Here is a 20,557-nt window from a genome sequence, read left to right as displayed (position 1 = left end):
ACAGAGCGTGGGCGCATGAGCCTGCCCTGCTTTCCTCTACAGCTCTTTCACCATCTGCTCTCACCAATCATCATGATGAAACCCCCTCTGCTCCAGGGGTCAGGACAGAGCTGCCCTGTCCCCTGAACAGAGTGAAGAAGGCTGAGCCAGGATGGGGGTGTGGGCTGGTCCCTTCCAGAGCCCAGCATCCTCCCATTGCGATGATGGAACATGTGAGAAGAAGTCGGGGCCACCCGTATAGTTAGAGGCTGGGAGTGGGGATTCAGTGGTCCTGCCAGGATTTCAGAAACTTTAGAGGGAGAAACACACCCACATCTTTCCTTTCTCAAGGAATAAGGGACAGGTGAGGGGCCAGGAGGGTCAGAGGGCAGGGGAGGAAGGTCCTAAGGTGCTAGGTGGTATACCTCGGTTCTCACTGGTCCAGAAAAGGCTGGAATGCCCCGTCCCAGTACCCTGGCATTGTGTACGTGCTGTACCCCCCAGTCATCCCTCCCCATAGACCACACACATAGGTCCTGCTGCTTGCTGTTTTTATTTTCCTTGTGACAGATAGACAGACAGCTGCACAGACAGCTGGATGGCTGGGGGTGGGGTGGGGATGGTCAGGACAACATAGGCAAGAGGGATTGGATGGCAGGGAGACTTCATAAAAGTCAATAAATAAATAAATATGAATGAGAAGGAGGGTGAAGGCCACAGAGAGGCGGTGGGGACATCCTCGGGCCAGCGCAGAGGGCCCAGCGCTGCGTTCACCGGGATAGGAGGAAAGCGCTGCTGGCTTGAGACCCCGCCTCCAGCCTTCAGCCCTCCACGCTTCTCCTTCTGGGGAGGCTGGCAGCTGGCCGCGCGCCCCCACCTGAGTCCTCTCTCCTCTCCCTCTCCCACCTCGCTGCCCTCTCTCACCTACTGCCTCTGGCTCTCTGGCACTGTCTCCACGTCCTGTCCCTGCTTCAGTGACACTCCCAGCCCCTGGCCTGTAGACACCCCGGGCTTCCCCCATTTCCTCCTCTCCATTCATTCACACCCTCTTGGGTTGGTTCTCCCCCAGATGCTCAGTCTCCCTCCCCCGGAACCTCCATAGAGTCTCCCCCTCCCTATGCCTCGGCTTCTTTTCCTCACTTGCCCATTCCCTCCTTGTCCCTCTTGACCTGATCCTGACTCCACCCAGCCTGGCCCATGGGTCTCCGGCTCTGACTCCAGCTGGGTGGCATTGGCCGAAGCCCAGGGTCTCTGTCCCCACAGGTCCATGAGGTAATAGCCCGGCCGGATGTTGGTGCTGGTGGTGTCCGAAGCCCCCCTGGGCCCACCCGGCTCCACGGGGGCCCTGGAATGTCCCGGGGCGTCAGCGGGAACCCCAAGTCGAAGCCCGCAAGGCCGGGCTGTGGTCCGAGGCGCTAGGGGCTGCCTGGGTAAGAGCGGAGCAGCACCTTGTGGCGGGTGGCGGCCTCGGCCCTGCGGCGCCGCTGCTCACCCAGGAACTCCTTGAGCCGGTTGGTGGTGAAGGTGAGTGTCTGGCGGCGCAGTTTCATCAGGTAGGCATCCTGCAGCCACGGGTGAGCCAGGCAGTCCTGCACGGAGGGCCGGCTCCTGCCAGGCCAAGCCAGGGACAGTGAGGCTGGAGGCATGGCTCCCAGAGGAGGACAGACTCCACCCTCCCAGAGACAGGACTCCCAATCCTGGATTCATCCCTAGGGAATGAGCCTGGACATCTCTGGGACTCAGTTTCCCAGTCTCTGAAATGGGGACAATGATTCTGCCTGTGTCATAGGGCTGTTACGGGCTTTAAATGGTGGCAGAACAGCCACTTAGGAGAAGTAGGAGTAGTAACCGTAGTAATAGCAGCAGCAGTGTATTATTGGTGTGGGGTAGGAGTTGGGGGGCTTAGGTGTGGGCTGGGCCAGGGCAGTGTGAGGCTGGGAGAAGGTCATGCTGGGAGGCTGGCAGGTGTGAGACCCACTCACCAGGGATGTACTGAGAGGACCTTTCGCAAGAAGAGGGTGGCACTCTGGGATGTGTTGGGATACAGCTGGAAGGCATCAAAGCGGCCCCCCACAATGCGAGCCTCTGTTTCCTGGGGGTCTGGCTCATAGAATGGGGAGCGTCCACTGAGCCTGCAGAGGAGACAGTTCAGTTAAGAGATGCAGACTGAGGGTCAACTCACAGGTCCAGGGGGACAGTAGTGTGGGGATTTCTAGGGGCACAGCACTCGGGGACAAGGATACCTGGATATGTGTGTGTGTACACGCATGTGTGTATGTGTGCATGACTAGTGCACATGCATGTGTGGGTGGGGACGTGGGGGTGCAGGCAGAGGGTGGGGCCTGGGGGCACTCACATGATGTAAGTGAGCACACCCGCTCCCCAGATGTCCGTGGCAGAGCCGATGGGGTCTCCCTTTACCATCTCAGGAGCTGACAGGAGACAAGAGCCCATGGTGAGCCAGCTTCCGGGTGGCAAGGGAGCAGAGAGAGGCAGAATACGCCACTGGGGGCTTGGGAAGCAGGACGGTGCCCAGGTCACCAGACAATGGGTACAAGCAGAGCAGCAGGCCCCGGATACTGGTGGGCTGCATGGCCCCCAGGCGAGACTTGGGGCACCTGAGGAATCATCCCAGGCACTGAATGTGTATGTGTGGGGGTCCCCAGAACTACAGAGGAGCTAAGAAGCAGATGATCACAAGCTGTCTCAGATCAGCTCCAAAGGTAGGCGCTCATTCACGAAGAGTATGGCCAACACCGAGATTAAGAGCCTCTGAAATCAGCTGGGCTAGCTCTAATCCCAGCCTGCCCCTTCTAGTGACAGGACCCTGAGCACTGTACTAAACCCATCTGGCTTTCCATTTCCTCCTCTGTAAAGTGTGGCTTGCACAGTTATTCTAGGGAATGGAGATGATGAACAGAGTATTTAGCAGGTAGCTAAATGGTAGCTAGTTTCCCTTATTTATATAAATTAATAATCAATTCTCCTGTGTTTATCACATCCTGGGTCTACCATGTACACTGATACTGAACAAACACCTCCCTGCACCTCTGTTTCCTCATCTGTAAAACAGAGGTAATATTATGCCAATCTCCAGGGCTACTGTGAAGAAAAATTGAAAAAAATCCACGGAAAGGACTTAATTCGCGGCTCACATACAGTAAGCACTCAATAAATGCCACGTGTGTGGGTGAAGTGGGGTAAGCCCTGGCTGCTGCCCCTTTGCGAGTACCCCATTCCCCCCTTAGATAGCATGGTGCCCTCACCCATGAACTCCAGTGTGCCCGTGCGGTGACCCAGGGGCCGCAGAGCCTGGGGGTTGTAGGGCTGGGCACTGCCAAAGTCCACGATTTTGAGGGCGTTGTCAGGGGCCAGCAGCAGGTTGTCTGGCTTGATGTCCAGGTGCAGCACGTGGCGGCCATGGAGGTAATCCAGGCCTTGTAGCAGCTGCACCACATAGGTGGCCACATCATCCTCTGAATACCGGAATCTGGAGGGATGGGGGTGTCAGGGGACAGCAGAGCCCAGCTCCCCCACCCCAGCTCCATGCCCGCCCAGATGCCCAGCCACCTGTCGCTGAGCCCACAGAGAAGCTCCCGGTTGCCGCAGCTCTCGGCGATGAGCACGAGGTAGCGCGGGGTGATGTAGGCTTCGTGCAGGGCCATGAGCCGCTCGTGGTGCAGGGTCCTCAGCACCTCATACTCCTGCAGGACCTGCCGCTTGCCCTCGGCCGCGTATGGCACAATCTTGGCCACGAATGTTCGCCCAGTGGCATTCTCCCGGCAGGCGCGCACCACACCAAAGCGACCCCTATGCATTGGGGGGCATATCATAGGCTCAGAGGAGGGAGGGAGCACTTGTACTGTGCCAACTAAGCAGAGGGTAAGCAGGGACCCCTGGGAGCAAGGATGCTGTGGTTCCCAGGGTGGGCCCTGGAGTTCACTCCTGGGATCCTGGGTTTGAGTCCCAGCTCTGCTCTTCACTGACTCGGCACTTCAGGCATATCCTGTAACCTCCCCAACCCATCCATGGAATGGAATAATGCAACGTCCCTCTTTAATTTTCAGTTGTGAAAATTAAGATCACGAGGCCAAAGCGCTGGGCATGACGCCTGGCACAGAGAAAATCTGAACTTACTCAGGCTAAGGACCCAGATCTCATCTTCCCAGGCACCCCCAACTCCCCAGCCAGGCTGGTCTTCTCTCTGAACCCCTGTTGCTGCCAAAGCTCCATGTACTCCCCACCTCTGTCCTCCTTCCCTCCCCCAGCCCTGGTCCCGCTTGCCTGGCCTTCTCCTCCAGGAAGGTGTATGGTTTCTGAGGAAGGCCCTGTCGAAGAGTGGTGCCCTCTGGCTTAGGAGCCCTGGGGGGACCACCCCCAGGGGAGCCAACCACCTCCTTGGCTGGGCTGAGGCTCCGCACAGTCACTTTGGTGGGCTCAGGAGGGGGCTCGGGGGCTGGGGGCTCAGGGGCTGGTGGTGCAGACACAAAGGAGGTCACCATATACAGGGGCATTGAGGAAGAGGCTGTTTTCACCACTTGAGGGGCAGAGGCTGGGATGGGGGTCCCAGTGTCAGGGACGGAAGACCTGGGCTCACTTGGGGAGTCCTGGGCACTGGGTGGGGTAGGTTCTACTTGCTGGGCAGCCTGCAGGCCCCGGTGCTTTCGTGGGGGGGTTTGGGGTGGTGGACCCACAGCCTTGAGGGAGGACAAGGCCTGGCTGGGGGGTGCTGGGGAAGATGAAGGGCCGAGAGGGGCTGCCTGGGGGCCTGGGGGAGCAGGAGCTGGGGAGGGGCTCAGGGGAGGGGCCAGTGAGGTAGGAGCGTCAGGAGGCGGGGCCCTGGCTGGCCCTGAGGTAACAGGGGCATCTCTGTGAGCAGCAGATGGCAGAGCTGAGGAATCTAAGTAGAGACAGAGAAAACCATCACCATGGTGCTTCAGGGGCAAAACCAGGTGCTCCAAGAAGGGGCTGGACCTGGAGCTCAGTAACCCTGCCCTCCCTGGCCACCCCCGCCATCCCACTGACCTTGCACGCCCCTGACGAGGACCTTCTCAGAAGGGTTGCTGAAAGGCCCTTGCCCAGCACGGTTGGCACAGGCCACACGGAACCTCACAGTCACGCCCACTGGTAGGTGGGTCACGTTGTAGTAGCAGTCGGGGATGCCCGAGCTCACGGGGTGCCAGGAAGACTCCCCTACAGGCAGCATGGGGCAGGGGCTGAGGCCACAGAAGAGGTGGCCCAAGCTCCCAGTGCCATCTGTGAGGAGCTCAGGGAAGGTACTTGTCTTCCCAACTTCACCCTCCACCTGCCCCCCACCCCTGACCAGCCTGCCAATCCCTCACCATCCACCCGCCGCTCCAGCGTGTATGTGCAAGGTGCCTTGCTGTCTCCCGGCTTCCAGAGCACCAGTGCTGTGTCCTGGTAGGTCTGGGGCACCTCGGGAGGAGCTAGCTTTCCTGGGGTACCTGGTGAGAGAAGTGGAGCCCCAGTGAGCCCCTGCACCCCATCGAGTCCTGTCCCACCACCCACATCACTGCCTCCTGGGTCCCTGCCCTGGACTCACGAGCCACAGCCACGGTACAGGAGCTGGTGATGCTGCCAAGGACGTTGGTGGCGGAGCACTCATAGAGCCCCGCATGCCGCTTGCCCGCCCGGGGGATGCTCAGTAGCTGACGACCATCTTTGCAGGACACGATGATCACCGAGGGCTCTGACCGCAGGGACTGCTTGTCTGCGGGCAAAAGAGGAGAAGGACGGGCTGCAGAGTGAAGTAGCACATGCGTCCTCTGGGCCCCCTCAGCTGCCACTTCCCGCTGAACATCCCCTGGCCGTGGGGCCACCTGCCTACTCCTCTCTCTCTGGAGGAGATGTGATCGCCTCACCTTTCATCCAGGAGATGTGGGGTGCAGGGCAGGCTGCCGGCAAGCAGAGCAGGGTGGCTGCCTCTCCCTCCAGCAGCACCTGGTCCTTGAGTTTGATGTGGAAGACTGGGGGAAAGTCTGAAGCGACAGCAAAGATGGTCATGGGTCTGCGGGAACCCCGGCTCCCTCACCGCTGATGGAGGGGAGGAGGCATGTGAGAGCTAGCACTGCCTGCAGAGGGCAGAGTGAAAGGCCATCTCTTCCCAGGCAGATGGGGGAAGGAGGTCTTGCCTTTGAGAATTTCCTTTGGGGTGAGCATGACTTTCCCAGGCACTTGCTGTGTGTACAACTATCTTTTCCCTTCACTGATTATTGAAGACATGTCGTAGTTGCTACCTTGTATGTTTGTAAGTCACTTTAAGCACAGCTTGGCACTAAGTAAGTGCTCTACAAACACCTGGTTTTGTTTTATTTTTATTTGACTATGCTGCACGGCATGCAAGATCTTAGTTCCCTGACCAGGGATTGAACTCGCGCCCCCTTGCAGTGGTAGCAGAGTCTTAACCACTGGAATGCCAGGGAAGTCCCTATAAGCACTTGCTAAATAAGATGAAAACAAATATTGAAAAACTACAATGGTTAAGCTCCTGCAATACCCATTCATTCTGGGGTACTATAGGACAAGTGACAGGAGCTGGTGACCTGAACTGAGACTCCCAAGACTGAACATACATTCAGTCAAAATGTGCAATTTCAAAAGACCTAAAGTCAAGGCAAACCTGGGGCAGACCCTGAAAGTGTGTCAGTCTCCCCCATCCCTTGTCCCCGCTAGGGTCTGGGGCACCTGTCCCAGACCTTCTACACCCTCCTACAGATCAGCTAAGTGGCAAGAGCTTTTGAAACAGAAAGACACCGTGTCTACATGACCTTAGACCATGTCTGTAAATTGAGGAAAATAACACCAAGCTCACAGAGTTGTCATGAGCATTCAAAGAGGCAAGTAAAGCGCTTAGCAGATGTCTAACATATAATAAACGCTCATAGATGCTAGCTTCTATTGTTGTGATTATTATCTCGTTAACATGCCCAGTGGAGAAGCCAGCACAGACCCCCAAAGAGGCTGTTTCAGCAAAGCTGGCTTCACAGCAGGCTGGTGAATGGGCCCACAGCAGGGCTGCAGATGGCCACTGCCTTTGCTCCAGGTCTTTGCTGGCCTTGTGGCTCATTAGTGCCCTGAGGATTTGCACTTCTGCTCCCTGGGAATGTCTTTTTAGAAAAATCCCATCCTGGTCTGGTGATGGTAGTGGTGTGTGTGGGGGGTGGATTTCTTTCATGTGGACTGAGAGGTAGATACACCTGGGAGCCCTGGCTCCTGCCTGTCTGCGGAACCAGCAGGGGGCGGGGTGTGGATGAGCTGGGAGAAGAGGATCTGCAGAAGAGGCTGACAGGACGTCAGCCTGCCCCTTTTCCCACTGTACCCCAGCGCTCCCCTAGGAGGGCTCCCACACCCAGGTGCCATCAACATAAAGGGAATATGGTTTTGTCAATGACCACCTTCAGATCAAGGAGGATACTGGGTAGCAGGGAGAGAGACGGAGCCAAGGAGAAGGAGAGATGAAAAGTGACCCTGGTCCAGCTCTGCCAGTCCCACTCATGATCCTCCCAGGGGCCAGCCCGACTTGGAAAGGTGGATGTGGGACAGCCTTCTTCCCGAGGGGAGAGGGGCAGAGGATGAAGTAAGGAGACATGGCCTTGGCAAGAAACCAGCTGCACAAGCAACATGGAGTCGGGAGGGGGGGCCCCAGGTGGAAAGGGATCAACTGTCCCCAGGCCTCGGGCTGGCTTCTCTCTCTATGCAACCCCCCACCCCCCACCCCTCCTTCCCTGCCCCTGCCCCCACCGGCCGGCCTCCCTCCCTCCTCTTCCCTCACTACAGCCCCCTCCACCCACTGCCTAGAGTGAGATGCCCAGACTCCCCCACCACCAGCCAAGGAGGGACGAGGTCACATGTTCAGTCATGAGCCCTGCTGAGATGCATCTGGAACAGTTCTGAGGAGTTTTATCGGAAACTGGAGAAGAGATCTATGACTGATAAAGGCCCTGCATGTAGCCTGGTGTGGTGGGCCTGCTCCTCTCTGCAGGTTGGTCTGGAAACCCTGGCCTCCTGAACTTCTGCCATCCATGAGTAATGCTCCCCACTTTCAAGGGGAGGACTGAGGTGACCCAGGGGGGAAATACCTCCCCCGCCGTAGCCCCGGGACGTGGGCAGAGAGATAGACCAGGGCATATCCCAGGTGTTGCTCCCCCCAGGAAAGAGCCCCGGAGGTGGCTTGTCTGTGTGCAGAGCCTTTGGTGGGGGCAGAGGGGATAGGGAGGGGCGATCGGGTGTTCAGGGCTATAGAGAAATGGAAGGTTGAAGGCACAGTCCAGACTGTGGGCCTCTAGGCTGGGAGAGAAAGAGTGTCTTTGGGAGCACGTTCACAGGCTTCCCAGATGGCTCAGGGGGTAAAGCATCTGCCTGCTAATGCTGGAGACTCAAGAAACGAGGGTTTGATTCCTGGGTCAGGAAGATCCCCTGGAGCGGGAAATGGCAACCCACCCCAGTATTCATGCCTGGAAAATTCCGTGGCAGAGGAGCCTGGCGGGCTATAATCCGTGGGGTCGCAAAGAGTTGGACGCAAATGAGAACACACACAACAATCCTGTGTACACACAGCACAGGGGGCGCTGAGGGACAGGGAGTCCGATCCTGAGCTCCATCAGAATCACACCCAGGGACAGAGACCTCTGTGTGGTGGGGGTGGGCAGCTGGCCAAAGAAAGGCATTAGTACGATATCACAAAGCCACTTCTGGGCTCTGGGTGCAGAGGGTCATACAGTCCAACTTACTATCAGCTCTGTGACTTGGACAAGCTACTTAGCATGGCTAAGCCTCTGTTCCCTCACCTGTAAAATAGGCAGATGACAAAACTAGCTCCTAAGCAATGTTCGAGGGGCGAGTGAGGCAATGCTTGTTAAGTGCTTAAAGGACACTTGGTGTTGCTAATTAATGGCAGCTGAAGCAATTATGATGATTGTTGTTCTTTCCTGACTCCAGGCCCCCTCCACCACTGCCAGGGCTCCTCCAAGCTACAACTTGTAGCCAAGTTATACCCGGCTATAACTTTTCCCTGGGGCTCGCAGGGGGCTACTCACCCAGCAGGCCTGGATTACCTGACTCACTGCGCACATACTGGTGACCCAAATCCTCCTGGACACTGCCAGAGAGGTTAGGCTGTGACAACCTCTTGTCCTTCCGCAGCCGAGAGAGGCCCCAGCGCAGGCGGCTTCGACTTTCTGCAGGAGCTGTGAAGAACCAAGCCTGTGAACACTTGCCCAGCCACTACCAGGGAATAGAGAACTTCTAGCCCTGACCCTTCCCTGGTGGTTCAGTCGGTAAAGAATCTGCCTGAAATGCAGGAAACCCAGGGTTCAATCCCTGGGTGTTGGGAAGATCCCCTGGAGAAGGGCATGGCAACCCACTCCAGTATTCTTGCTTGGAGAATTCCATGAACAAATGAGCCTGGCAGGCCACAGTCCATAGGGCCACAAAGAGTCACAAAGACTCGAAGCGACTAAGCCTCGACACCGGCCGGCTCCTGCAAGAGCCTCTATCCTTCAGCCTTCTGCCGCCCTAGTCCTGCCAGTTCTGTCCTGGGGGCCTCCAGAAATGTCTCCGCTTCTTTGCGCTGGGAGTCCCTGGCCCTCTCATTCTCCCCGCACCTGACATACCAGCCTCGCCCCCGCCAGATCCCACCACACCTGTTTACGCTTTCGCCTCCTGGGGCCCCTTCTCACCAGAGGAGCCCGACGTAGCGCTGGCCTCGGAGCCCAGGGACTCCGCGGAAGGCGTGGCGGCGCCGGCTTGGGCCGCCAGCTGATTTTGCGCGAGGTCCAGGCGCCGCAGACTCTCGCCCTCGGACGTGGCCCTGCGCAGCCGGCCGAACAGCGGCGTGCTGCGGCCCGACGCGCCCCCCGAGTCCTCGCTGCTGCCGCTGCGCTGCAACCGGCTCGACAGCCGCTCCAGCGTGGAGCTGAGCCTCCGGCGCACCGTCAGCACCGGGGAGCCCCGCGCCGAGCTGCCGCCCTCCGAGCTCTCGCCGTCCCCGCCGCGGGGCTCCCAGGCCGGGTGGCGCTGCGCGGGCGGGGTCCGCCGCAGACGCTGGGACAGCGACAGCGAGAGGCGGCGCACGAGGCCCGGCTCCCCGACCGCCCTGAGGTCCTGCACGGAGCGCGAGCGCTCGGGCCGTCGCACCAGCTCCAGCGGCGTGCCCGCCGGGCTGGGCCGGTAAATGCCGTCCTCCTCCTCAGCCCCGCGGAAGGGACCGCGCTCCTCCGACCGCGAGCGGCTCAGCAGCCGCAGCCCCCGCGACAGGGGCGACTCCCGGCTGCGCTTGAACTTGGCCTCGAACACGGCCTCCGACTCCAGGTTCTCGATGCTGCTGCTGAGACTGCTCCCTGGCCTGCGGGGGACCGCCGGGACCCGGGCTTTTTCGGCTGGCCCTGGGGTTGCTCCGGCTCCCGGCAGCAGGCGCTTCTCGGAGGCTCCCGGAGGTGGGGAGGCCACCCTGGAGAACACAGCCGGGTGGGGCTTGGGTTCCAACCGAGATGCTGGAGACCGAGATGTAGGAGATACGACTGCGCCCTGTGGGGGGCCTTGCGCCTGGCCTGGCAGCTGGAGCGACTGCATGATCTGCGCATACGGAGTGAGCGGAGGCGCTAGGGTTTGCAGAGCTGTCGGGGGCTGTGTGGGCTTGGGGCCCCGAGCTGGTTCTGGCGTAGATTCTGGGGCCTTCTCTCGGGCAGGCTGGGGTGCTGGAGGCTGTGCAGCCTCACTGGGGGTGCCCACAGGAGGTTCTGAAGACTTAGGGATGCTGGGCTTGGCTGCACTGGGCCGCACGGGGCTAGGTGGTTGGGCCTCGCTGAGGGCGGACAAGGAGGGAGACTCCTGCAGCTTGCGGGCCCCCAGCCGGGCCACGGGGATCTCAAGGGGTGCCCCTGCTCGGCGGTGCCGGCCCCGGGGCTCTGCCTCACCCTGCGAGAAGCTACTGCTCTTCTGCAGGCCCCGAGCCTCAGGTGGGTGCTGGTGGTGGGGTGCTGCCTCGCTGGAGGCTGCCCGCGCCAGCCGGGGGTCACGAGCCCGGCCCCCCAGGCTCTCCAGCAGGGGGCCCCTGAGGCCGCTGACCTTGCCATCATCGGGGCCACCCCTCAGCAGCCGCTGGCGCAGGGCCTGCAGCCTCTGGGCATACTCGCCCTCACCCAGGCCTCCTCGGGTCAGGCGGGTGGCCCCCGGGCTGGGGCTTCGGCGCTGCGGCAGCTCGACGGACGCTGCCTTGTGCAGGCCCCGGCCCGGTTCCCTCGGCCCGGCCCGGGGCAGGGCGCTCTCAGCCGAGCTGCCCCTGCGGAGCTCTGCCCGCCGGGGGCTGGGCCCGGACGGGGACTCCTGGCCTGGGGAGGGGAGTGCCTGAGGGCTGGGGGCCTCCTGGTCCTGAGAGGGGGCCTTTCCTTGTTCCTGCCAGTCCATGGGGGTGGCCGCCCCAGCCTCCAGGGCCCCGAGGGCCTCATCCTCAGTGGGAATGTCAGTGAGGGACACCCGGGAGCCCGAAAACTCAGGCTGCAGAGGTCGGGGCACAGAGGGCAGCTCCTCCAGCTCTTCCTCTTCAGAGTCGGATGATGACGACAGCCCTCCACTAGGGGGTGGTCTTCGGGGCACGGCCACCCACACCCGCTCCGGGGGTGCTCGCAGCAGCTCCGGGATGGGGCGCAGCACCAGGTGGCACTTGTAGCTGATCTGGGAGCGCTGGAGACAGGGTACCAGAGTCAGACCTGAGGGCCCTTCGGGGCCAAACTGACCCACTCAGGCCCACCTCATCCTCAGGGGAGAAGGCCTAACGCAGGCAGACGTGGCAGCCGAGAGAATTAAAAAGTGTATGAAGATAGATGCACAGAAGTGAGAGCATCTGACAGAAAAGGCAGCATTAGAGCAAGCTGTAGCATGTTGAAGAAGAAGGCAGAGGTGGGGCTCAGCCAAGTTTACCTGCCACCTCCGCCGGGAGAGGAATAGCTTTAGGTGATCCGTGCTCACCACTGCACCCTTTGCCTGTGCCTGTAAACCAAGAAAGAGGGCCTGAGGGAAAGTCCTCCATCAACCCTAACGCTCCGGCTTCAGCAGTGCAGAGATAACGTCCACAGGAGGGGACAGCAGATACAGCAGCATCGAGTCTGAGCTCCTCAGGCTCCCTTCCCAGGGGGGTCTGTCACAACAACTCCCACCGTCAAGGTGCCCACATGTGGACAAATTCCCTGAAGCTAAATGGAGAGGCACCTCAGGCTTCTCACATGGTGCTAGTGGTAAAGAACCCGCCTGCCAATGCAGAAGACGTTAGAGATGTGGGTTCCATCCCTGGGTCAGGAAGATCCCCTGGAGGAAGACACAGCAACCCACTCCAGTATTCTTGTTTGGAGAATCCCATGGACAGAGGAGCCTGGTGGGCTACAGGCCATAGCACTGCAAAGAGTCCGACACGACTGAAGCGACTGAGCACAAGTGCAAGTACAGAGAGAGGAAATCAGTGGCTCCCAGACTCCAGACCTTACACCAGGGCTTGCCCTATCATGGTACACTGGCTGTCCTGGGAGGCCCGTGCTCAGGCCCCTCACTTGAAACCTGCTCCCCAGTTTACCAACTGGCTTCCTGAAGAGCCAGAGCCCCAGACATCTGCAGCCTTGGTGGGCCAGACCTCAGATGCTCTCCTCAGCCACCCACCCAGGCTGTCCTCTTCAGAGCTCGTTTCTGATCTGAGAGACCAGGCTTGTATTCCAAGCACAGATACCAGAATGACCTCAGCCTTCTGTTGACCCAGCACAGTTCTCCATGAACAGTTTGCTTTTACTGGGTCATTTGCTGAACCCCTCCCTCTGCCTGGTGCTATGCCCTGCGGTGCTGGGGTTTGAAGATGAGTGAGAACTCTGCCCATAGGGAGCTCAAAACCAAGAGGACAAACCAGCCAGGCCACCCACCAACCACAGTATGCAGGACCAAGGCAGGAGAGAGGTGAGCCCCAGGAGTGAGGAGGCCCAGGGCTGGGCTCAAGAGCCAAGAAGAACTCTCGTGAGGATCCCTAGGATGTCGGGGAAGGGGGCAGGTCAGACCTGTGCCTTGCAGTCCATGATACCCCAATTTGAGCCTCAGTTTCCTTATCAGCCAAAGGGGAGTGATAATACCTTCCTTTGTAGAGCTATTGTGAGGCTAACAGATTATACGTAAATAAAATGCATATCATGGTTACTGCACACAGGAGGGACTCAATAAATGGAGCTGCTAATAACGTTCTCTTTCCTTCCATCTCTTCTACCACCGTTTCGCAAGACAAGACTCACTTTAAACCAAGGATGTTCCAGGGTCTCCTCTGCAGTAGGCCTCCTGTAAAGGAAGGAGTATTAAAAAGGCATTTATCATTCATTCATTAAATGTTTGGGAAAACGGGGCCACTAAGGAGTTGGGGGACTGACTGTCTACAGGCAAAGGCTTGGGGCGGCGTGGGGGAACTCTGCAGCGGGGAGGCTCCTTGGGTCTCGTACTCACAGCCGGTCCCGCACCAGCACTTTGATGAGGAAGCCCCGGGCCTCCCTGCTCAGGCTCAGGAACGTGGTCTCCTCGAAGGCCACGTTGTAGTTTCGGATGTTCATCAATGTCGTCCGATCATTTTCCCCAACGAATGGGGAGATTCCGGTCAGGCTGCATGGGTGGAGAGGGCTGCAGTGAGGGTGGGGCGCCTGGGGCTGAGAGGAGAGAGTAGGAAGCCAGCAGGAGCACAGGGCTGGGGACGGGAGGGGGCGCTGGGTGAATCTGTGCAGAATCTTGCAGATACTTGCCCGTCCTGCCCCTATTCGGCCCCCTGATGGCAGCACTGCCTTGAGCCCTGGGCAGCCAGACCCCTGCCCTTGGCCTGTGCTCTAGCAGACCTGTGCCAGCCCTCCCCCAGCCGCAGCCCGTCCCTGCAGTGAGGAGTCTGTGGCCAGGGGATATGTCCCTGGAGCCCCGGCCCTTCCCTTTCTAGTCTTCTGGACTAGTCCCCTGTCTTAATGGCAATGAGTCAGCACTGGCCTTCCCAAGCATACTACCAGCATGTCCGCCCCTTATGGAGGCACATGGCGGTGGACAAAGCTTGGACACGCAGGCAGCGTGTCCACGTTTATGCTCGTGAGGCCCCTTCCAGTGTAGGAAGCAGCCAGGACATGGAAGAGAAGGGGCAGGCTGCAGCCCTCAAATGTTCTGTTGCCCCAGGCTCTGCCAACGTTTGGGCCTTCTACGAGAAACTGTTAGGAGATGAGGTTCCTGAGAGCAGAGGGGCTCTTACCAGAGGAAGGCGACGACACCCACGGGCCTGTGGGGAAAGGAGAGTGAGCGGTAAGAGGGAAGCCCCGCTCCACCAGAAGTGAGCAATCCTCTGGCTACTGCTGATCTACTGAGGAAGGGTCCTCCCTGTGAACACTGCCATGGACAAACAGGCACAGGGAGCCTCCTTTGGGGAAGACCCTGAATCCAGAGGTCACAACGTGCCTGGAGGACTCAAGGATCATGGCAAGGCTGGCCTAGGAAGTCTGGAGGAATCTGCGGACCAAGAGACTATGCCTGCTTCACTTGGGGGTGAGGCAAGGTGGCTGTAGGTGGGGAGGTGTGGCACCCAGGACTATAGGGCTGAGGCCTTGAGTGGCTGGGTTGGCCTTGAGGGAGGAAAGGGAGGTAGTAACAAGGGCAGGAGACCCCTGTGAGCAAGGTCAGCAGCTGACTGTCAGAGAAGGCAGGCATCCGGGCTTAGTAAAGCTCCTCTCTGCCCCTGAGTGAGTCTTCAGCATGGCATGGGGGGAAGCTGCCCCGGCCCACCCCAGAAGCCCAGCATGCCAATGTTACCAGATGTCAGTGACTCCAGACACAGGGGTCTGGTTGACAATCTCGGGCGCCACGAACTCAGGTGTGCCGTATTGGCAATACTGGGCCTCTCCCGGTGTCAGCTCTTGAGCGTTCCCAAAGTCACAGATCCTCACCTGCTCCTCGCCCTCAACACCATCCCACACCAGCAGGTTCTCAGGCTGTGGGACACAAGGTGAGACGTGAGAGCTGAGGGCCGAGGGGAGGACAACCCAGGGGCCTGGCTCCCACAGGTGCTGCCTGCTCCCACCCCCACCTGCATCGTACCTTGACATCCAGGTGCAGCACGTGGTTCTCGTGCAAGTAGCATATTCCTTCTAGTACCTGCCGCATGTAGGCCCGGATCTGTGGAGACAGGAGGCCCAGAGTCCAGGGAGTATTATGTTTGATCACCACCAGGGTTGTGGCAAGAAGCCAGGCTATGCCTGGGAAGTGGCCTTCAGGAGGGGGCCGATACATAGGTTTGGGGTTACTGAGGTTCAGGGTTTCCATGTACAGCTGCACAGGCTGAGCACAGCACAATTAGAGGAGGACACCATTTACATGATAATAAGTAGAATTGTGCAGTGCACAATTTGTACAGCCCTATATGGCAGGATAGCACTGAAACTGAACAGAGTCTGGATGGGGCTCCTTCTGGGGTAATGTCTGAGGGATCTTTATGTGAGGAAGACTGAGAAGCAACAGAGCTGGAGGCCAGGGTAGGTGCTGAGATTTATAGAAGACAGTGCAAGTCCCAGTGTGGGGGTCTGCTGCCTGCCTAACAGTGCTATCCACACCACCTTGGCCTGTTTGTGGCCACAGATGGCACACCTGGGATGCACCCCTCGGGTCTCAGAGATCAGGTGGGTGAACGCTGGTGCCCAGCCTGGCCCCTCCCACCCACTGCCCTCACCTCAGACTCACACACGGTGGGTTTCCTGGCCATTCGCTCCAGAAGCTCTTCTGTGCAGCTATGTCCTGGATCAAGGAAACAGTGACCAGTGCCAACAGCTGGGCCCACTCCCAGAGCTCCGGTTGGGTCCCAGCTCAGCACAGGGTTCTCTTTCCCCAAAAAGCACATCTGCTACCAGTTATCAACTGCATCTTCCCCTTCCCCTGTCATCCGGGTGCGTAGATGGGACAACCCTGCTTGAACTCTCACTTGCTGTGGGATCTCAGCAAGTCACCTAACCTCTCTGAGCCTAGGTTCCTGCCGGTGTCAAATAGGGATAATGTTCTTCTCACCTACCCTGTGAAGTGTCTGTAAGGTTCAAGTTAGAGCAGCATTTTGTTGACTGTGGATGGAACCTCTTGACTGTATTTGAGAATGACCCAGAAGGCCCATGACACATAAAAATTTGTCATTTTGCTGAGGTCTGGGTTCTAACAGTGCAGACTGGGAGGCTAGCGTGTAAGACATGGTCACCCTACTCATGGCAGTGACAAGCCAGCTGCCCAGCATCGTTACCTCAGTGTGACTTTACAGCTCTTATGAAAGAACAAAATCCATTTTGTATGAGAAGAGCCTCCCAAATAAAGCCTAGTATTAACGTGCATCTGAAATGGGGGTCGCTGCAAATGTTTGGATATACTGTACTGCATTCCATGGTAAAAATCATGTGCCTCTTGCCGACTGTGTGATCTTGGGTGAATTACTTTATCTCGTTACACCTTAGTTTCATCATCTATAAAATGGGGATAATAAAATTCCGAGAGATAAGTATACATGATAATGAAACAGATGTTGGTAAAGCTCCTAGAACACTGCCAGCCATACATCAGGTACTTTGTAAATTTAAGCTAAAAAATGTTGGTCTTCACACACATCTCCAGACTCCATTCTGTGAAGTGTTTATAAGATGTCTTGGACTTCCCTGGTGGTCCAGTGGTTAAGAATCCACCTGCCAGTGCAGGGGACACAGGTTTGATCCCTATTCCAAGAAGATCTCACATGCCTCAGAGCAACTAGGTCTGTGTGCCACAACTCCTGGAGCCCATGCTCTCTAGAGCCTGTGCTCCGCAACCAGAGAAGCCACTGCAATGAGAAGCCTGTGCATTGAAGTAGCCCCTGCTCGCTGCAACTGGAGAAAGCCTGCACGCAGCAACAAAATAACCCACTGCAGCCAAAAATGAATAAAAATTTTAAAAAAGGTGCCTCGAGAAATCCCAGTTGTCGACGGGACCACTTTGTAAAGTGTAAAACATGTTGCTAATTGGCTATTCCAAGGACCATTCAGGCCACGTGTCCCCCACCCGCCCAGCCTGTCCCAGGATACAGCTCGGTGACGATGACCAGTCCCCGGCGCCTCTCGAAGGCCTCATGGAAGTAGAGGATGCAGTCATGCTGGAGCCGGGCCAGCAGCCGTGCCTCCCGCCACGCCGATGCCTTTGGCTTTGCCTGGCTGGGGATGAACTTGGCTGCAAACTCCAGTCCGGAGCTCCTCTCCACTACACGGCGCAGGTAGGAGAAGGCACCCCTGGGTGAGGATGCAAGGAGAGGACAAGGCTCAGCTGTTGCTGAGCCTCAGGCCCAGCCTCTATCGGCCCCAGACACCGCACCCACTCTGAGCCCCACACCTGCCGATCTCCTGCTGAATATCATAGAAGTCGCTGAGCCTCCTTCCTCGCTGCTCCTCGTCTTCCCCGATCCCTTCCACCTCCATAGCTGTCTGAGCTGAGGAAGAGATGCCTGGCGTTAGGTGGGGAGGACAAGATGAGGGACAGGGCAGAGACTCGGCCGGAAGACACAGAAGAGAAGCACGAATGTTGGAGCTGGGGCTGGAGGAGGGCGTGGTCTGGAGTGAAGGGCGGGAGAGTGATTCCCGTTCGGGGGGAGGCGCGGGCCCACATCATTGGATCCCTGGGTGAGCACTCTGCCTTGCTCCCCTTGAGTTCCAACGCACCTGAGTGCACAGCCAGCTCTGCTTTGCAGGAGACTTCGCCAGCCAGGTTACGGGCCGTGCAGGTGTAGACCCCTCCATCCTGGGCCCCCGCGCTGAGCACCACCAGGGAGCACTCGTTCTCCTCGTACACGAAGCTCACATGGTTGCTCTCGGTCAGCAGCGCCTCATCCTGTAGAGGTGGCCGTCACCCCAGCCCGGGCCCAGCTTCCTGTCTGCCTGGGACCCAGTTCTACCTCCACACCAGAGACCCAGTCTCACCCTGCCCTCAGGGTCTAGCGCTAGCTCCCCTAGGGGCCTGGCGCCACCCTTGTTTCCCAGCGTCACCAACAGCTCTGGGTCCCACTTCCTCCTCCTCTCTCTCCAGGCTTCCCTGACCCCTTCCAAGCCCCCAGGAATTCACCCCTCCATTCACCCCCCACCACCCACACTTGGAAGGAGGCTGCAGCCAGCCTCTGACCTTGTACCACATGATGTCCGGCAAGGGCTTCCCGTCCACCACCACGGCGAAGCGAGCAGTCTCTCCAGCCCCTACCTCCACATCCTCCATGATGGACTCAAACCGAGGGGCCTCTGAAACAAGGGTGGTGGTGGGGAAACAGAACGCTGGGGTCACAAGGGCCTCCCTCCTCAGCCCCTCGCTGAGCCCTCCCTCAGCAACCAGCTCAGGCAGAACATCAGACCCTGCCCCGCCTCCCGCACCCCTCAGAGTCCCAACACCCCACCCTGGGGCTCTCAAACTTGGCCAAAGAACATGAATTCCTGGCCTGAACCAAGCACTCTCCCTGTAAATCTAAACGTGATGTTCTGCAAATCTCGGAAAACCTCAGCCAGGGGGTGCAGGCTTGCTTTGTTGGGCTCTCAGGATTCATTGGCCAGCTTTGAAATTAGGAGATTTTCACACACAAAAGAAATCTGGATTTCCTGCCTCTATTGGAAAAACAGGACTGGCTGTCCTGAGCTGCTTCCCTCACTGCATTAATGGGCTGTCGCGGAGCGGCCCGACACTGCCCCCTGTGGGTGGTGGCCCCCAGCACAGTCCTACTGCGGGCTTCTGACTGTACCCATCCAGGGCCCGGTGGGCGGCTCAGTTTGTGACCCCGCGTGGAGTTCACGGATGGCACTGCCTCCATCTTGAGGTTTTCTCTCTGAATCTTATTTAAATATTTAAGGGGCCTTCTACCATCTGGAAGATGGCAAGATGAATAGTCACCGATTCTCAGTTTAGTTCTCCCCCATGTGACTGATTTTATTCTCCACACATATCATGTTATTTCCTGGTAAAGCAGTTCTTAATTCTCATGACGGAATTCAATACATATTCCAATGTGCTTGTGTTTTTTGGAGAAACTTCTGGTGCCCTCCCCCTCCTTTCTGAGTGTTTGAGGATCTGGGCTTTAAGGGGAGTAGGGGGGAAAGCAGGAGTACTGGGCAGGGAGCACCACCCAGCCACAGGCACATAGCTCGACTTCTGCACAGAACAAAAGGGACAGCATCCTGGGGAAAATGCATCCATGGCCCGGGTGTGGAGCGAAGGGACCATTCCACCTGCCTGGGGGACGGGGGTGGGCACAACAGGAAGGGGTGTGGATCCAAGCCCAGGCCCGCTCTAGCCCTGGCCAGATGGGACTCCGTCTCCCTCAGTCACTGTCCCATCCAGGCTGGCTGCCGCTCTCTCAGTATCCAGGGCCTCCCCAAACCCCAGGGCTCTTCCTACACCTGGGAAGAAAGATGAATCCTACAGATGCTACTAATAAGGAGCCAGTGGTTGGGACTTCCCTGGTGGTCTAGGGGTTAGGACTCTGCTTCCAGGGGCCCAGGTTTGATCCCTGGTTGGGAAACTGAGATCCCACAAGCCAAGCAGTATGACCAAAAAATCCCCCCAAAAACCGAAAAAATCACAACCAAGAAGCAAAGGGGTGGCTGAGTGGGAAGTGCAGGCGGGGGGTGGGGTGGGGTAGGGTGGGAGGATGCGAGGCAGAAGGGAAGACACAGAAAAGGGAAACCAGCGACCCAGACCATCAGTGGCTCCACCCCAGCCACCATCCACAGCAGGGCCAGTAGGGCCCCCATATCTCCTCCTCACATACCCTACGGCCACCTCTCTCCCACTTTAAAGCTGCCCGTCCTACCCTCTAGGAATCTGGTCCCTAGTCTGCTGGGTATGGGGTGGAGGTGGTGGCAGGGGTCAGTCTACTAAGGTCAAAAGGATCAGAAAGTTTCAAGTTGACTTCAACAATTTTTTAAAGCACCAGAAGATGTACATTTATCCCGTGATAGGGTGGCCTGTGCTAACTAAAATGTAACTTTCTTTGCATTTGCTTGGAATCTTATCTACTCAGCAGGTAACTGCTTAGCTCACGCTGATCCGAAGTTCTGAGTGGCAGGTACATGTGTCTAGAGTTAATTAACAAACTGGAAAACAAGACAATTACTACTTAATGCAGGCTACGGTCTGAGAGACTGCATCTTGAAAGGAGAAACCTCACTGCAAAGGTTGGGAGGCTCTGTCACACAGAGCCTGTCACACAGGCTTGTGCAAAAGGGCAGCAGCCAGGATCCCAGAGCTGGGAGTCTGGTGATAAGATGCTCTCACTTGGGCCTTTTTCTCCACCTTCATCCCCCTGCACTGCTCCACCCCTGCCCCCAGCCCCACCCCAGTTTGTTATTCTGGAAGTACTATTTCCTGCTATATTTAACACAGGAGCTAGGAACACTGTCTGGCTTTGGAGTAGGGCATCCAGCCTTGAATCTCAGCTCCTGATTTATTACATTGTGTGACTCTAGGCCTGTTACTTAGCACATTCTCTGGGCCTCAGTTTCCCCATCTGTAAAATGCAGGTAATAGCTGATTCCATCTAACA

General features: G+C 57.9%; 1 protein-coding gene across 10 annotated transcripts in view; it reads right to left on the bottom strand.

Moving 5' to 3' along the window:
- Nucleotides 1–513: 513 nt before the first annotated feature.
- The window catches only part of SPEG (striated muscle enriched protein kinase), a 58,770-nt gene continuing 38,726 nt past the window's right edge, over nt 514–20,557 (bottom strand). For 9 of the 10 annotated variants that reach the window (XM_061385845.1, XM_061385851.1, XM_061385857.1 and 6 more), the window contains 23 exons: nt 18,154–18,266; nt 17,697–17,865; nt 17,371–17,467; nt 17,070–17,270; nt 15,707–15,764; nt 15,079–15,156; nt 14,794–14,972; nt 14,240–14,266; nt 13,465–13,617; nt 13,260–13,302; nt 11,917–11,985; nt 9,678–11,679; nt 9,054–9,185; nt 5,862–5,978; nt 5,543–5,710; nt 5,322–5,444; nt 5,005–5,172; nt 4,264–4,879; nt 3,550–3,789; nt 3,246–3,469; nt 2,336–2,411; nt 1,962–2,111; nt 514–1,587 (listed from right to left, as the gene is read on the bottom strand). In XM_061385845.1, the coding sequence (XP_061241829.1) occupies nt 1,395–1,587; nt 1,962–2,111; nt 2,336–2,411; nt 3,246–3,469; nt 3,550–3,789; nt 4,264–4,879; nt 5,005–5,172; nt 5,322–5,444; nt 5,543–5,710; nt 5,862–5,978; nt 9,054–9,185; nt 9,678–11,679; nt 11,917–11,985; nt 13,260–13,302; nt 13,465–13,617; nt 14,240–14,266; nt 14,794–14,972; nt 15,079–15,156; nt 15,707–15,764; nt 17,070–17,270; nt 17,371–17,467; nt 17,697–17,865; nt 18,154–18,266 (5,396 nt within the window). In that variant the 3' untranslated portion in view covers nt 514–1,394. Of the gene's footprint in view, nt 1,588–1,961; nt 2,112–2,335; nt 2,412–3,245; nt 3,470–3,549; nt 3,790–4,263; nt 4,880–5,004; nt 5,173–5,321; nt 5,445–5,542; nt 5,711–5,861; nt 5,979–9,053; nt 9,186–9,677; nt 11,680–11,916; nt 11,986–13,259; nt 13,303–13,464; nt 13,618–14,239; nt 14,267–14,793; nt 14,973–15,078; nt 15,157–15,706; nt 15,765–15,786; nt 16,668–17,069; nt 17,271–17,370; nt 17,468–17,696; nt 17,866–18,153; nt 18,267–20,557 lie in introns of those variants that run through there. The other variant, XM_061385914.1, reaches the window with a different exon arrangement.

Source organism: Bos javanicus, chromosome 2 (assembly GCF_032452875.1).
Source record: "Bos javanicus breed banteng chromosome 2, ARS-OSU_banteng_1.0, whole genome shotgun sequence".
NCBI classification, from domain to species: domain Eukaryota; kingdom Metazoa; phylum Chordata; class Mammalia; order Artiodactyla; family Bovidae; genus Bos; species Bos javanicus.
This window is presented reverse-complemented; position numbering and strand designations above follow the sequence as displayed.